Source organism: Scyliorhinus torazame, chromosome 13 (assembly GCF_047496885.1).
Source record: "Scyliorhinus torazame isolate Kashiwa2021f chromosome 13, sScyTor2.1, whole genome shotgun sequence".
Lineage (NCBI taxonomy): Eukaryota > Metazoa > Chordata > Chondrichthyes > Carcharhiniformes > Scyliorhinidae > Scyliorhinus > Scyliorhinus torazame.
In genome coordinates this window covers 83155283-83171814 of record NC_092719.1, presented here as the reverse complement: position 1 = coordinate 83171814, position 16532 = coordinate 83155283, and the positions used below count along the sequence as shown (strand labels likewise).

At 42.0% G+C, this 16532-nt stretch overlaps 2 protein-coding genes across 7 annotated transcripts in view; one reads left to right on the top strand and one right to left on the bottom strand.

Annotated features, from left to right (window-relative positions):
- vezt (vezatin, adherens junctions transmembrane protein) overlaps positions 1-6814 on the bottom strand; it is a 187500-nt gene extending 180686 nt beyond the window's left edge. For 3 of the 4 annotated variants that reach the window (XM_072471890.1, XM_072471887.1, XM_072471891.1), the window contains exon 1: positions 6620-6745. In XM_072471890.1, coding sequence (XP_072327991.1) covers positions 6620-6661 — 42 coding nt within the window. In that variant the 5' untranslated portion in view covers positions 6662-6745. Of the gene's footprint in view, positions 1-6619 lie in introns of all 4 variants that reach the window. The other variant, XM_072471888.1, reaches the window with a different exon arrangement.
- Positions 6815-6976: 162 nt separating this feature from the next.
- The window catches only part of fgd6 (FYVE, RhoGEF and PH domain containing 6), a 312715-nt gene continuing 303159 nt past the window's right edge, over positions 6977-16532 (top strand). For 2 of the 3 annotated variants that reach the window (XM_072471885.1, XM_072471884.1), the window contains exons 1-2: positions 6980-7210; positions 12453-14844. In XM_072471885.1, the coding sequence (XP_072327986.1) occupies positions 7201-7210; positions 12453-14844 (2402 nt within the window). In that variant the 5' untranslated portion in view covers positions 6980-7200. Of the gene's footprint in view, positions 7211-12452; positions 14845-16532 lie in introns of all 3 variants that reach the window. The other variant, XM_072471886.1, reaches the window with a different exon arrangement.

Genomic DNA, 16532 nt, shown 5'->3' with positions numbered 1-16532 from the left:
ACCTCCTAAACTCCAATGAATATAATCCCAGGATCCTCAGACGTTCATCGTATGTTAGGCCTACCATTCCTGGGATCATCCGTGTGAATCTCCGCTGGACCCGCTCCAGTGCCAGTATGTCCTTCCTGAGGTGTGGGGCCCAAAATTGCTCACAGTATTCTAAATGGGGCTTAACTAATGCTTTATAAAGCTTCAGAAGTACATCCCTGCTTTTATATTCCAAGCCTCTTGAGATGAATGACAACATTGCATTTGCTTTCTTAATTACGGACTCAACCTGCAAGTTTACCTTTAGAGAATCCTGGACTAGGACTCCCAAGTCCCTTTGCACTTCAGCATTATGAATTTTGTCACCGTTTAGAAAATAGTCCATGCCTCTATTCTTTTTTCCAAAGTGCAAGACCTCGCACTTGCCCACGTTGAATTTCATCAGCCATTTCTTGGACCACTCTCCTAAACTGTCTAAATCTTTCTGCAGCCTCCCCCCCTCCTCCATACTACCTGCCCCTCCACCTATCTTTGTATCATCGGCAAACTTAGCCAGAATGCCCTCAGTCCCGTCATCTAGATCGTTAATATATAAAGAGAACAGCTGTGGCCCCAACACTGAACCCTGCGTGACACCACTCGTCACCGGTTGCCATTCCGAAAAAGAACCTTTTATCCCAACTCTCTGCCTTCTGCCTGACAGCCAATCGTCAATCCATGTTAGTACCTTGCCTCGAATACCATGGGCCCTTATTTTACTCAGCAGTCTCCCGTGAGGCACCTTATCGAAGGCCTTTTGGAAGTCAAGATAGATAACATCCATTGGCTCTCCTTGGTCTAACCTATTTGTTATCTCTTCAAAGAACTCTAACAGGTTTGTCAGGCAAGACCTCCCCTTACTAAATCCATGCTGACTTGTCCTAATCCGACCCTGCACTTCCAAGAATTTAGAAATCTCATCCTTAACAATGGATTCTAGAATCTTGCCAACAACCGAGGTTAGGCTAATTGGCCTATAATTTTCCATCTTTTTCCTTGTTCCCTTCTTGAACAGGGGGGTTACAACAGCGATTTTCCAATCCTCTGGAACTTTTCCCTGACTCCAGTGACTGTTGAAACATCATCACCAACGCCTCCACTATTTCTTCAGCTATCTCCTTTAGGATGTAGCCCATCTGGGCCCGGAGATTTATCAATTTTTAAACCTCTTAGTTTCTCTAGCACTTTCTCCTTTGTGATGGCTACCATATTCAACTCTGTCCCCTGACTCTCCGGAATTGTTGGGATATTACACGTCTTCTACTGTGAAGACTGACGCAAAGTACTTATTCAGTTCCTCGGCTATTTCCTTGTCTCCCATCACAAAATTACCAGCGTCATTTTGGAGCGTCCAATGTCAACTTTTGCCTCCCGTTTGTTTTTAATGTATTTAAAGAAATAAATTTTTACTATCATTCCTAATGTTACTGGCTAGCCTACCTTCAAATTTGACCCTCTCTTTCCTTATTTCTCTCTTTGTTATCCTCTGTTTGTTTTTGTAGCCTTCCCAATCTTCTGACTTCCCACTACTCTTTGCCACATTATAGGCTTTCTCTTTTGCTTTGATGCATTCCCTAACTTCCTTTGTCAGCCATGGCTGCCTAATCCCCCCTCTGATAACCTTTCTTTTCTTTGGGATGAACCTCTGTACTGTGTCCTCAATTACTCCCAGAAACTCCTGCCATTGCTGTTTTACTGTCTTTCCCACTAGGCTCTGCTTCCAGTCGATTTTCGTCAGTTCCTCCCTCATGCCCCTGTAGTTACCTTTATTTAACTGTAACACCTTTACATCTGATTCTACCTTCTTTCTTTCAAATTGGAGATTGAATTCGACCAGATTATGATCACTGCCTCCTAAGTGCTCCCTTACTTTAAGATCTTTAATCAAGTCTGGCTCATTACATAACACTAAGTCCAGAATGGCCTGTTCCCTCGTGGGCTCCATCACAAGCTGTTCCAAAAAGCCCTCCTGTAAACATTCAATGAATTCCCTTTCCTTGGGTCCACTGGCAGAATTATTTACCCAGTCCACCTGCATATTAAAGTCCCCCATGATCACTGTGACCTTGCCTTTCTGACATGCACTTTCTATTTCGTGGTGCATCTTGTGCCCCTGGTCCTGACCACTGTTAGGGGGCCTGTACATAACTCCCATTGTGGTTTTTTGCCTTTGTGGTTACTCAACTCTACCCACACAGACTCCACATCATCTGACCCTATGTCGTTTAGTGCTATTGATTTAATTTCATTCCTAATTAACAAGGCAACCCCGCCCCCTCTGCCCACCTCTCTGTCTTTTCGATAGGTTGTGAATCCCTGGATGTTTAAATGCCAGTCCTGAACCCCCTGCAACCACGTCTCTGTGATGCCTACCACATCATACCTGCCAGTCACAATCTGGGCCACAAGCTCATCTACCTTGTTCCGTACACTGCGCGCATTTAAATATAGCACCTTTAATTCTCTATTGACCGTCCCTTTTTGTTTTCTTAGTGTGGTGGACCATGGTTTACTGAGCCTTTCCATACTGTGTCATATTTTGTGGGATGGGGACTATTGTAACCTCTCCTGAGTTCTGTCTTTTCATGCTTTTTTGTATTCCTAAGCAGCTACGCTTCCCACTGATTACTTCACCTCTTGGTTCCCTGACTTTCCCTTCCTCCCCAATCTTTAGTTTAAAGTCCGTCCTATTGACCATCCTATTTACTCTTTTCGCCAGAACACTGGTCCCAGCTCGGTTCAGGTGGAGACCATCCCAACGGTATAGGTCCCCCCTGTCCCAAAACTGATGCCAGTGTCCCATGAAAAGGAACCCCTCATTCCCACACCACTCTTTCAGCCACGTGTTAACTTCCCTTATTCTTGCCTCCCTATGCCAATTTGCACGTGGCTCAGGCAGTAATCCGGAGATTATGACCCTTGAGGACCTGTTTTTAAATTTGAATCCTAGCTCTTTATAATCTCTAAACAGGTCCTCTTTCCTAGACTTGCCTATGTTGTTGGTACCGACATGGACCACAACAACTGGATCCTCCCCCTCCCTCACCAGTATCCTTTCAAGCCGGTCAGAGTTGTCCCGCACCCTAGCACCGGGCAGGCAACATACCATGCGGGACTCTTTATCCTGCTCACAAAGGATACTATCTATCCCCCTGATAATAGAATCCCCTACAACTACAACTTGCCTATTTACTCCCTCCCCTTGAATGGCCTGCTGAACCATGGTGCCTTGGTCAGCTGACTCATCCTTCCTGCAACCCTGTTCGCCATCCACACAGGGAGCAAGTGCCTCATACCTGTTGGACAGAGTCAAGGGCTGAGGCTCCTGAGTTCCTGACTGCTGGTTCCCTTTACCTGCCTGACTTGCAGTCACACCCTGCTGTCCCTGGCCACTAGCAGGATTTAAAATACTTACTCTGACAGGTGTGACTGCCTCCTGAAACACAGTGTCCAGGTAAGTCTCCCCCTCCCGGATGTGCCTCAGTGTTTGAAGCTCAGACTCCAGCTCATCAACTCCGAGCCGGAGCTCTTCGAGCAGTCAACACTTACTGCAGATGTGGTCGCTGCAGCTCGCAATGGGATCTGCCAGCTCCCACATCAAGCAGCTCAAGCACATCACCTGACCAGCCAACACTAATTAATTAATTAGTTTAATTTAAGTTTATGGTGGGGGCAGCTTCAGCCAATCAGACACTACCCTGTACTTTTAACTGAAAAACAGCACAATTAGATTAACCACTTACCCTTCCTGGTTACCTTACTGCACCAAACTAGCAAATTCTCACTGTCTGTATCTCTCTCACTCCGGCTGTGTCTCCTTGACCTGCGCAATGCTAATAATATAATATAATAATGCCATTAATAATATAATATGGCACTTACCTCACACCAATGGGTCTTATTATTAGGTTAGAGGAGGAGGGCGGGTGGGAGACACTACACGTGTAGTGTCTCGGGTTTCCTCTCCACCAGAATTTATTGGTTTGGGGGGGGGGGGGTCTTCCCAGAAGTCCGTGGGTCGAAAAAAATAAAACAGAAAAGAAGTGTTTTTTTTTTTTTAAAGGAGAAACTTACCTCCCAGAAATCACTTGCGCACCGCTCCCGCTGAAATCGACTGGCCTGCTCCTGTGAAGGCAAGTGTTTTTAAAGGAGAAACTTACCTCCCAGAAATCACTTGCGCACCGCCCCCGCTGAAATCGACTGGCCTGCTCCTGTGAAGGCAAGTGTTTTTAAAGGAGAAACTTACCTCCCAGAAATCACTTGCGCACCGCTCCCGCTGAAATCGACTGGCCTGCTCCTGTGAAGGCAAGTGTTTTTAAAGGAGAAACTTACCTCCCAGAAATCACTTGCGCACCGCCCCCGCTGAAATCGACTGGCCTGCTCCTGTGAAGGCAAGTGTTTTTAAAGGAGAAACTTACCTCCCAGAAATCACTTGCGCACCGCCCCCGCTGAAATCGACTGGCCTGCTCCTGTGAAGGTAAGTGTTTTTAAAAGGAGAAACTTACCTCCCAGAAATCACTTGCGCACCGCTCCCGCTGAAATCGACTTCAGCTCGTGCAAAAAGCTTTGGCCTAACTCTCACCAAGTCCATTCACTCATCACCACTTTATTTGCTGACGTGCATTAGCACCCATTCCAGCAATGCCTTGATTTTAAAATTCTAATCCTGGTCTTCAAATCCCGAGATAGCATCACCCTTCCCATCTCGTAACTTCCTCCAAACCTGTGAGACCTTGGGAGTTCCTCCAATTCTGGTCTCTAGCATATTGCAATTTTAAATGCTCTATCAGTGGCAGCCATGCCTTTTGCTGCCTAGGATCTTAACTCAGGATCTCCCTCTGCAATGCTGTCCATCACTTTCTTTACCTTGAAGATGTTTGTTAAAATCTACCTCTTAGCCAAGCTTTTGTCATTTGTTCTAAAATCTCTTTGTGTGGCTAAGTTTCAAATAACGGGTACAGCACAGAGGAGGGAATTCAGCCCATTATGTCCATGCCTGGCAGCATCTATAGGGAGAGAAAAGAGCTGACATTTCGAGTCCGATGACTCTTTGTCAAAGACAAAAGAGAAAATGCTGGAAAATCTCAGCAAGTCTGGCAGCGTCTGTAGGGAGAGAAAAGAGCTAACATTTCGAGTCCGATGACTCTTTGTCAAAGCTCCATGCCAGCTCTCTTCAAGAACATAGAGAGAAATTTCTCTCTTCGGGTACTTACGCAATTTTGTTTTGAATGCACCGACTGTATCAGCCTACACCACACTCACAGATACTGCTTTGCAGATCCTAACCACTCACTGCATAAAAAGGTTTTATTTAATTTCACCATTGGCTCCTTTGCCAGATTAACATTCCTGTGAAGCATCTTGGGTTTCATGATGTTTATATAATCGCAAGTTTTGTTTAGAATTGCCATTGAGACCACAATAGTGATGTCCATGAAACTTCCATTTTCAACTTCAGAAGCTGAAGTTATAGATTAATTTTTACTAGCTTTCTAGATGTTGGCGGCTCTAATGTTTTGCATTGATTTTTTAAAACAAAAGCTAACAAATTCTGTGCTTTAAAATGGACATAAAATCTGTTTTTAATATAATTAGTGAGTTATGTTTGGCTTACAAGAGTTCAGCAAAACTCATGAGTAGAATGAAAAGTGTGTAGTAACTGAACTCCTCACACTATCAGTTGAACTGACATGTTCATACATTGTGACACAGTTTACAAGTAAATGAAATAACCATCAGACTAAACAAGTTGACAGATCAGATGAATCAAAGCTATCATTTTGGTAAGTTAGGATATTGTACAGCAGCCCAAGAATTTGAATTAACAGCTATCATTTGGACGATAAAGCAAAGACAAAATAAAGCAAGGTCCACATGAAAAAGGAGCAGTAGGCCATTTGGTCCCTCACGCCTGATCCACCATCTGATAAATTATGGCTGAATTGATTGCAGCCTCAATTCCACTATACTGCTGACCCTTAACCACTTTGATTCCTTTGTTAGTCAAGAATATATCTATCTCTATCTTAAAAGATTTTCAATAAACCTGCCTCCACCATGCTTTGGGGAAAGAGTGTTCCACACACTCACAACCCTCGAAGAGAATTTGGCCTGGTGTGTTACTGGAAGCCCTCTTATTTTTAAACTGTGTCCCTTAGTTTAGATTACCCATGAGAAGAAATATCCTCTCAGCATCCACTTTGTCAAGAAACTTATACGTCTCAATAAGTTCACTTTTCATTTTTCTAAATTCCAATGGATATAGACCCAGCATGTCCAACCTTTGCTCATAAAATAATTCATTCATCCCAGGAATCAGCTCAGTGACCTTCGCTTCGCTGCTTCTAATGCAATAACATATTTTCTTAAGTAAAGAGACCAAAACTGTAAACAGATGTAAACCCTGTACAACTGTGGTAAAACTGCTCTACTTTTATATGGAATGTAATAACAAGTCTTCCTAATTCCTTGCTGTACTTGCAGATTAACGTTTTGTGATTCATGTCCAAGACACACAGATCCCTCTGTAATCTCTCTCCATGCAGATAATACAGTACTTTTCTATTCTTCCTGACAGAGTAGTAACACTTACTTCCAGCACTAGCTCCTCATCAAACCCTTCACCATCCGCCATTGAAGTGAATGGAGACGGCGCCGGGGAGAACCGCGCTCGGACTGTGGGAATTGTAGTCCAGCTGACCGGCTGAACCCCGGGAACCGTGCGGAGAGAGGAGCCCGAAAGAACTACAGATATCCCGTGAAGCTTCGAAGCGATGACACAGAAAGGGGGGGGGGGAGGAGACCCAAACGCAATGTGCTGCTTTCGGCTTTTGCGCACTGGGGCGGTGACGTCAGGAGGAGAGCGTGCGCGCTGGGGCTGTGTCGTCAAGAGGACCGTGCGCGCGCCCTGCAAGGGTTAGCGGTTGATCTGTAGGGCGCGCACGTACGTGTGTGCCCGTGCGCAAGAACGAGCAGAGGCTCGAGCCAGGCGGAGGTGGAGAGCCAGAGCGTTCACCTCGGGTGGGGGAAAAACACCTCCACGTGATCTATAAACTTTATTACTATACAGTCCGCTCCCCAAACTCTGTCGTGGTGAGGTGTTTGTTCGAAAGAAGTCCGTAGAGCCGGAGATGGGGCGCTAGAAGAGCGCACGGCGTCCTCCCCTCACACAGTATGAGCGCAGGTGAGTTCGTTCCGCCAACTTTCCGCCGGTCCGGTTTTCGATCGGGGGCTCCGGACTTTGCGTCCGTGTTTGCAGCCGTCGAGTTGCTGCTTCCCTCAGTCCGGAGTGAAGGTGCCGTGATTTCAGAGGCTTCACTGCTCCCGGCTCCCTGATTGTCTTTATGTACAGAAGCTGCTGGGTCAGGTTTCCTCTGAGCGCCTCCACCCCCTCCACACATTAGATTGTTGTTGTTCACGCTGAGAGTTATCTGGTAAAGCGACAGAAAATCTCTTGGTCAAGGAAACTCTTCCTTCTCACCCCCCCCCCCCCCCCCCCCAAACAAATATTTCAATCCATGATTATCTTTATTATCTTTCATTATCTTTGACAGGATAAATTGAAGTTTTTTTTCCTCTTTTTTTTTTTAACTGTTGCAAGCTTGTAATGTTGACGGTTTGTTCGATCACTTTGATGATCGGGCTCTCCCAAAGCTCGACTTTGACCTGCAGATATTTCCTCTGGGATAAGGGTTGCAAGGAGGTGTAACGGATGATTGATTTGCATCTTCCCATTGACCACACCACTTCCCATCTGTCGCCTTTCTCCTTTTGAGGGCATCAGCTCTGTCCAAGCTTGCTTTTCGGAGGCTTCGGCAGGCAGCGCAGTACATTCCAACCGACATCGACTGCACATAATCCTTTTGTGTCAGTGTCACGTACATTCTCGTATCCAGTTTACACCTTTTGACTGGATTATGTAAGGAAAATAACGTTGCCCTTTTTTCCCCTGTTCAGAGGTTCGGGATCTCAAAGTTTTCTTGGAGTAATTGATGCAAAATAAGGGTTTTCTTTAATAACTTTACCACTTACAAGACTGCAGTGCGATCCAAGTTAATCGGAGAAGTTTATTGATGTGCCATTGTCAATATCGGTACAATTATTGAGATTAGTATTTTAAAGGAAATTGAATTGTAAAAATGATTAGATATATTGCAATGGCACTAAATTACGGGGGTTTCTATAGCCAGCATTTTGTAACTTAAAGTCTTGATTTCTTTAGCTTTGAATTACATTGTTCCTTTTGTGTGTGTGGGATCTGGTTTGTATTTTGAAACTCTTTAACAACTATGGGTATTGCTTGGGAATTCTTGTGATTTTTCAGTGGCTGCACTAAAGTACTAATTGTTTTAATTTTTCAGAGAGCAGATGTGTCTTTGGCACTTGTAATTGTCTAGCTATTGACCCTCAAACTTCAGATGCTTCCTTCCTTTTGCTGTGACCACCAGGTTTAACGCCTGGTTGGAGCTGACACTGATACCCATTCTTCAGAGCTTTGTCTGCTCTGAGGGGCAATTCTTAATCTCAAATCTCACTGAAAGCCCCGAAACAGATTTGAACGAATAAAGGGTTGAATTGAGGATCTTGAATTACAAAAAAAGACTCATCTTAAAAAGTCGTTGTTTTCAATATGCATTATAGACTGAGTAGTGCTGCTGGTGAGGATGGTAATGATTAATTCTTTGTGTTTTGCTTATCTGCTGATCCAGCATGAAATTCCTTTAGCATTTCTCTAATAGCTTGAACGGGTAAGATAGTAAACTATGCCAGGAAGACTGGGAAGGTTTCATTTTTTTGTTTCTGTTTTTTGATTACCCGCTGATCCGGCTGGTCAGTGGAAGGACTACGACAGGTTAGTTTTGGACTTCTTGGAAATGAAATAGCAAATTGGTTGGAGTCGCTCCTTCTGATTTCTATCCAATAACTCCGGTATGGACAGGATTGGCCCTGTTTGTCTTGTAGTTTGCCATGTGTAAGAATGATCACCTGGGTATGGTGAAACAAAGTGATCAGCACCCATGGAACCCAAAATACATCATAGAATTTCAACAAAATCCTTTGACATTAGCGCAAAGGTGACAAAACAGCAGAAATTAACTTTTTGTTCGTGGTCAGGAAGCAGCTTGTCAATTTAAGAGTTAAATATTCCAATGCGGCTTTCTAGGAATGCAATTGATAAAAATCCAATTTGGCTACTTTCTCACAATGTCCCTGAATCATTTCTCTCTAAATTGGCTTTTGAACCTGTTCATGCTTTTCTGCTTGAATGACTGGTAACTTTTCACAACTCTTGATGCTCTTTAGGTACAGTAGTTCCAGATTCTTCTCTTCCTGCTGTTAATTCAGAATGTTTAATTTGTGTTTCTTGTTTTTTGAGCAACTATTATGAATCGATTTTGTCAATTCTCTTCATAATGTTAAATTTCAACTAGATTATCACTGTTCTTTTTTCTAAAGGAAACAGCCAATTTCTTTAAAGCTTCTTTATAGCTTTAATTTCCTCAGTCATCTCGATGAGACTTGGTCAGTGATTAATATACCAACACTATAACTTTAAATAAACTAGAAAATATTGGAAATGCACAATTAGTTAGTCAGTTACTGTTCATCAGAACATTAAATCTTGACGGACCTATTGCACAATTCCAACATAGATTCTCATTTCATTTCGAGCATTTACCTATTTTCTATTATGAATGACCCTAATCTTTTGGTTTGAAATTTGTTTAATAAAGGTAGTTAATAAAATTGTGTAGAAGATGTAGCTTCAGGAAATGAGCTAGATTTGGGCATATAAATTTAAATTTTGCATAAACAATAATATGTAAGCTGTCAGTCTGTTAAATTTTTAACTTGCACTTGAGAAAAGTATCAGCGTACAGTATCATATTTTAACTGGTTGCTCGGAAGTGATTGAGAGTGCTCTTGATAACTCATTTTTGTTTAAAGCTACCTCTTTGTGGGGAACACCTGGTTTTTGCTCGTTGCCTTCTCATTCACGGTTTATCCACAATATCATGAATATGGCTTTGAGGTAACAGTGAATATTACTTTGAGGTAACAGTTCCCTGTACAGCCAATAAGTTAAATATAGAATAATAATTTACTCTGTGTGCTTTGTATGCAGCAAAAATCTGTATACTTGAGTGGATTGGCCAAGCGAAATTGCCTTTCGTGTCCAGAAATTTAGATGGGGTTGCGGGGGAGTGGGCCTGGATGGGGTTCTCTTTCGGAGGGTCGGTGGTGTGATGGGTTGAATGGCCTCTTCTGTACTGTAGGGATTCCATGATTCTATGATATGTAATTTCTAAGGCTTAAAGTTTCAGTGTAAAATCTTGGATGGCAATATTTTATTTCTGTAGGGAAACTGGTTTTCAACTTAATTTGCAGTTGGTTGGTATTCCAATCACTGCTTACGTTACAAAAATCAACCACACTTGTAAATACTAAGCTTTTTTTAAACCTGTGAAACATCGACATTTGTTAATCTTACTTTCTTTTTCCGCAGTTGTTGCTACGATGAATAGTTTTGGCTGCTGTGTAAGTTCCTGTGATGTTCGTTTATGTTTTTAGATTGCTACCTGAGTGCAATTGATGTTCCATGTTCATGAACTTTTATTGGCACCTGGAAGTAGATACTTTGTGTTACTGTATATTTCAATTCTTATGATAACATGGCCACATTTTCCTTTTGACAATTATGTAGTTGATACTTGTAGATCAGAAAGTTGTTCGTCATCATAAATGCCTTTGAGAATGATGTACGAAAAAATGTCTGCCTGATGTTTGATTCATATTCTGAGTATCAAAGATTTAATTACTGAGGTTTATCCACTGCCATTGAGTGGTCACATCTTGATTATTCTTTCTCGTATCTATGTCTTGTCTGACTGAAGTGCACAATTGTCTGATCTGACACGTGCATTTGATTTGTATGCTTTGTCTAGCTCTAGTTTATCTGCTTCCCCCCCCCCCCCCCCCCATGTTTGTAAATATCTATTATAGGCTGTCATTGGATAGGTCACAAGGCCTACTTATATCTGTTCTGGCTTTCTAGCTGTTTGAAAGAATATTGATACTTGGCCACATACCTTTTGGCTGTAACCCTGGAAGTTTCTGATATTCAACTGCTTCTCCAACTTCCTTTAGAATCGGCTTCCATCAATTTTTCATGTAGAGTCTTTCAGATCCTGAGAGCGCTCTCATTGGATACATTTCTCCTTATCGCCTGTCTGAATATTTTGCCAATGATTTTATATCTGGGAAATCTAGTTATTGACCCAACCATCAGTTTTTCTTTTTCTACTCCATCAAATCCCCTCATCATATGGAAAACCTTAATGAGGGTCACCTCTCAACTTTACCTTCTAAAGAGAACAGACTTAACTTCTGAAACATTTCCTCATATTTGAAATCCCTCATTTGATAACATTCTAGTAAACTTCGTCTGTACTCTTAAGGCACTTGCGTCTTTCCTGTAGTGTGATGCCGAGAATTGTCTGTGATTCACCAACTAAAGCTTAATCATTGATTTATAGAACTCTACCATTGTATATTTACCTTTATGTCTGTATTTATAATAAATCCATATGTTCTTTTAGCCATCTTATTCACTTGTCCTCCATCAACTCTATCTCCTCTTCCTGCCCTCTCCATAACATCCCTGGTTTCGCTCTCGCCCTGTGTGCTCTGATTAATACACATCCTTGTTACCATGTTTAGTCATTTACTTTCTCTTGCCTTTGTGTGATTGTGCTTTCTCTCCATTCCCTACGTGTTTGGTCTCTAATTAACTTGCATCCTAGCTCTGTTTCATCCTTCTCCCTGATTCTGTCTTACAAGATGTAAGAGAATCAAGAGGACGCCACAGCGGTTAGCATTGCTGCCTCACAGCGCAAGGGTCCCAGGTTCAATTCCGGTCTCTGTCTGTGTGGAGTTTTTACATTCTCTCCCTGGCTGCGTGGGTTTTGACAGGGTGCTCCAATTTCCTCCCACAATCCAAAGATGTGCAGGTTAGATGGATTGGCCATGCTAAATTGCCCCTTAATGTCCAGGTTCAGAGTTATGGGGATAGGGTGGGTAGATGGGGGAGTGTAAATGGGTAGAGTATTCATTCGGTGCAGACTCGATGGGACGAATGGCCTCCTGCACTGTCGGGATTCTGGAGGGATTCCATGTCCACTTGCGCTGCAATTGGAAGTTGGCTGTCACTAGTTTTCTATGTCACAAAACAGTGCCATTGTTCCAATATCATACCATCATATTTCAAGTTACTGTAATTGTTTCAGTAATATGCATGTTTGTGCTGTAACTTAGTCCATATATTTAGCAATATGCTAATTTAAAAAGCCATTTGTTGTCCGTTTATGTCTCATCTAAACTATAGAAATACAAGTTTTTTTTTAATGTGTGTCTTTTTCCCATAGAAATTAAGAAGCCACCAGTGGCCCCTAAACCCCGATTTGTTTTGGGAAAGAAGCCACCTCCTCCTCCAGTTGCACCAAAACCTGACATCATCAGATTTGAACCATTGTCAACACACAGAGGACCAAAACCAGCATTAGCACCAAAACCAACATTGTCAAAAATTACACCTGTGGCTGAAGTAAAGCCAACACCACTACGAAATAATAAATGCTCAGAGGGATTTAAGCGAGAAGTGAGTGAAAATGTGAAGTGTCCAGCTTGCCAAGATTTTGGTGACGGAATGCAAAAGAGAGGCTATGAATTGACTCCTCATTGCATTAAATCAAACTGCTCATGTAAAACTGAAAATGAATATAAATACATAAATGGTGAAAATACATATAAAACACACATTGTTGTTGACCATTTGTCCAAACTGGAGGCTTTGGAAAAGAACAAGAAATGTGACCAAACACATTATTCCTCAAGGATACAGCACAGGCCAGAAACTCCGTGTGGCAAAACAGTTAACAGGTACCAGACAATTAGCAAAACTGGTTTCCCAGAGCAGAAATTTAAAGATGTCCTAACTCAGGTTGTATCGCCAAACAATTATCTTCCAAAACAAAAAGATGTGTATTGTGATGCAGATGTCAAATTGCACAGTTTCAACAATGGACAAAGTGAACTATTTAATACTGACCAAACCTTTCAAAATATAAGAAATTGTAAAAGAAATCCAGGAGAGCCAATTATTGATGGGAAGAAAGACCATGAGGTTAAAAATGATGCTGATCAATCAGAAAAAGTGATGAGAAATGGAAAGAATTGCGACTCTACTGGCATTGATCACAAAGAGAGGGTGACTAACAGTCAGCCGAAAGCGAAATTGACCATTCAGGATACTAAATCTTTACTTGCCACTTCAACATCCACTTCAGTGCCTTGCACCAAACCAGCTCCTATGCCAAAACCAAAGAAAGCACGCTTAATTGGTCTCAGCAGGCAAAACTGTATAGACAACAGTGCGGAAGATGCTGTGGATCCAAGTGTGAAATGCAATGATTCTCACTTCAAGGCTCCAGGTGGAACTATTGTAGATTTCAAGGAGTCATTTGGTTCTATCGATGCTAGTGGTGTCTCTAGGTGTAACAATGAAAGTTCATATCAGACTGTCAAGATGCATAATGCATTCTTACTAGGTAATATTACTGAGCCAAATCAGGCAAAAGATTATTGTAATCAAAGTGTCTTGTCCACCAAAAAGCCAGTTCTGGATGCTGCCTCCAAAATCAAAATCACTTCAGACTTGCAAAATAGAAGTAAAATAGAACAAATAAAGAAAAATTTGGAAAGCAGTAACAGAACATTGCCAGCAGACAACAAGGGCAGTTTTATTAGAAGTAGTTCTCTCTCCATGAGTTTGCCCAAGTACCTCGGTTTGTCATATGATCCAAAAGTGCCTGCATTAAAAAATGAGACTGGTTCAGATTTTGAGAGAGTAACTAGCAATGAAGAAATGTCCACTAAGTCGGACATTTCTCCAAAGACTGTTCCAGAAAAGCCACAGCGTCACAGCCTGCCTGCATCTGTTATAGTTAAGAGGGATTTGTCAATAGGCAATGACATGGGTGCAAGTGGTTCAATGGAAAATGATTCCGAACAAGGACTTGGCAGCTTATCCAGCAGAGAGACTAATAGTAATGAACACAAAGCAATTTATCTGAGTGAGAAACCTATATGGAAATTGCCACATCCTATTTTGCCTTTTCTGGGGACTCCCAACAGTGTGACACTAGCAAGTACTTCACAAAATAATGAAGCTAAGATCACAAAACCAAGAGCTAAATCCTTGTCATCTGCTGATTCTGAAAAACTGGAAAGGTCACCAAAAGAGCCTTCAAAGAAAAATTCACTTAAGAGGATTCTTGGTTTAAAACTCTCTGCTAAAATGAAAACTGATTTTCAGAAATTTTTGACAAAAGGTAGCTATTCACTAGACAGTGCACCAGATGGACTTCCATCTGTGGAAAATAAAGACAATAATCACTACATTCCAGAGTCTCTGAAAGGCAATCAAAAGAATAAACCTGTGAAAGCGCATTCTGTGGATTCCTACAACCAAAATGCAAAGAAAGACCGTATACTCAAAAGCTCCTCTGATTTTCCAAATAACTTTCCTGCTGAACAGGAATCTCTTACTGACCTGCATAAAGAATATCCACCGAATTCTAAAACACAACTGATTGAGCCACAGTCTCTCTCTCCTAAATATGAAAACATCAGTGCCAATTTTGATTGGAAAAGTTCTTCCAATATTGAAGACTGTGACGCTATTTATGAGATACAACCCTATGCAGTGTCAAGCTGCTATCAAAAATACAGAGACATACAGAAGCACCAGGGTACCAGGTAATTATGAGAATGCTTGTAGATTATAGGCATGTAGTGAACTTAATAGTTGTATGGCAGAACCTGATTATCTGAAATAAAAGCAGAAAACGCTGGGAATATCTGGTCTGGCCGCATCTGTGGAGTAAGAAAGAGCTAATGTTTCAGATCTGTGACCTTTGTCAGAGTTCTGATAAACAGACCCAAGACAACTCCATTTCTTTCACAGATGCTGCCAGACCAGCTGCGTATTTCTAGCTTTATTTAAAACTTCCAGCATTTGAAATATTTCGCTTCTGATTATCCTAAACTTGACTGTTCATGGTCAAAATGACTGTCTTAATTCATTTGCAGTGTGACTGAATGAAATAACACTTTATAATGTATTTGTTTATAAAGGATAACCACTAGACTACATAACAGGGCCTTTCCATTGTTGCTGTTAACATGATTTGTAAGCTAAACTAAACTCTCGATCACACTAGCTTCTAATTGTATATGTAAATTTAAGTAGAAAAGATTCAGTCTGTGCATTGCTTTAAAGTGAGTGCATTTTAAAGCAATATACAGATTGAATCTTTTCTACTTCATTTATGTATACAATTAGAAACCAATGTAACATTGAGGTCATGAGGTTATATTGAACTCAATCTGACTCCCAGTGTAAACCCCCAATGTTACATTATATATAAATATCGACATAAACAGAATGCTTGATCGGGTAACAGCAATATAAGTGGAACTGCTCACTTCTTAAATTTGTTTTCACAGGATGTGGACTTTGCTGGCTTGGCCAGCGTTTATTGCCCTTGAGAAGGTGGTTAGCTGCCTTCTTGAACGGCTGCAGTCCATGTGGTGTAGGTGCACACATAGTGCTGTTAGGAAAGGAATGCCAGGATTTTGACCCAGCGACCGTGAAGGAACGGCGATATATTTCCAAGTCATCTTGGTGTGTGGTTTGGAGGGAAACTTGCAGGTGCTGATGTTCCCATGCATCTGCAACCCTTGTTTTCGGAGGTGGTTGAAATCGCAGTTATGGAAGTGCTGTTGAAGGAGCCTTAGCAAATTGCTGCAGTGTATCTTGTAGATGGTACACACTGCTGCCAATGAATGTTGGTGGTGGAGGGAGTGAATGTTGAAGTTCGTGGATGGGGTGCCAATCAAGCAAACTGCTTTGTGCTGAATGGTGTTGAGCTGCTTGCATATTGGAGCTGGACTCATCCAAGCAAGTCGAGAGTATTCTTTCACCGTACTGACTTGTGCCAGTGACAGTCTTTGGGAAGTCAGGAAGTGAGTTACACTCCACAGAATTCCCAGAATATGGCATTCTCCTGCAGATAGGCACAGTATTTATCTGGTTGGTTTAGTTCGGTTTCTGGTCAATAGGGTGTTGATAGTGGGGGATTCAGCAGACATGGTTGCATTCTACCCTGTTGGAGATGGTCACTGCCTGGCACATGTGTGGGGCAAATGGCTCAACAGCTCAAGGACTTAATGTTGTCCAGGTCTTTCTGCATATGGTTACGGACTGCTTCAGCATCTAAGGAGTTGTGAATGGTGCTGAACATCGTGTGATCATCAGTCAACAACCACACTTCTGACCATATGATGGAAGGAAGGTCATTGGTGAAACAACTGAAGGTGTTTTAGCCTGGCCCTCAGGAATTCCTTCAGTGATGTCCTGGGACTGAGATGATTAACTTCCAACA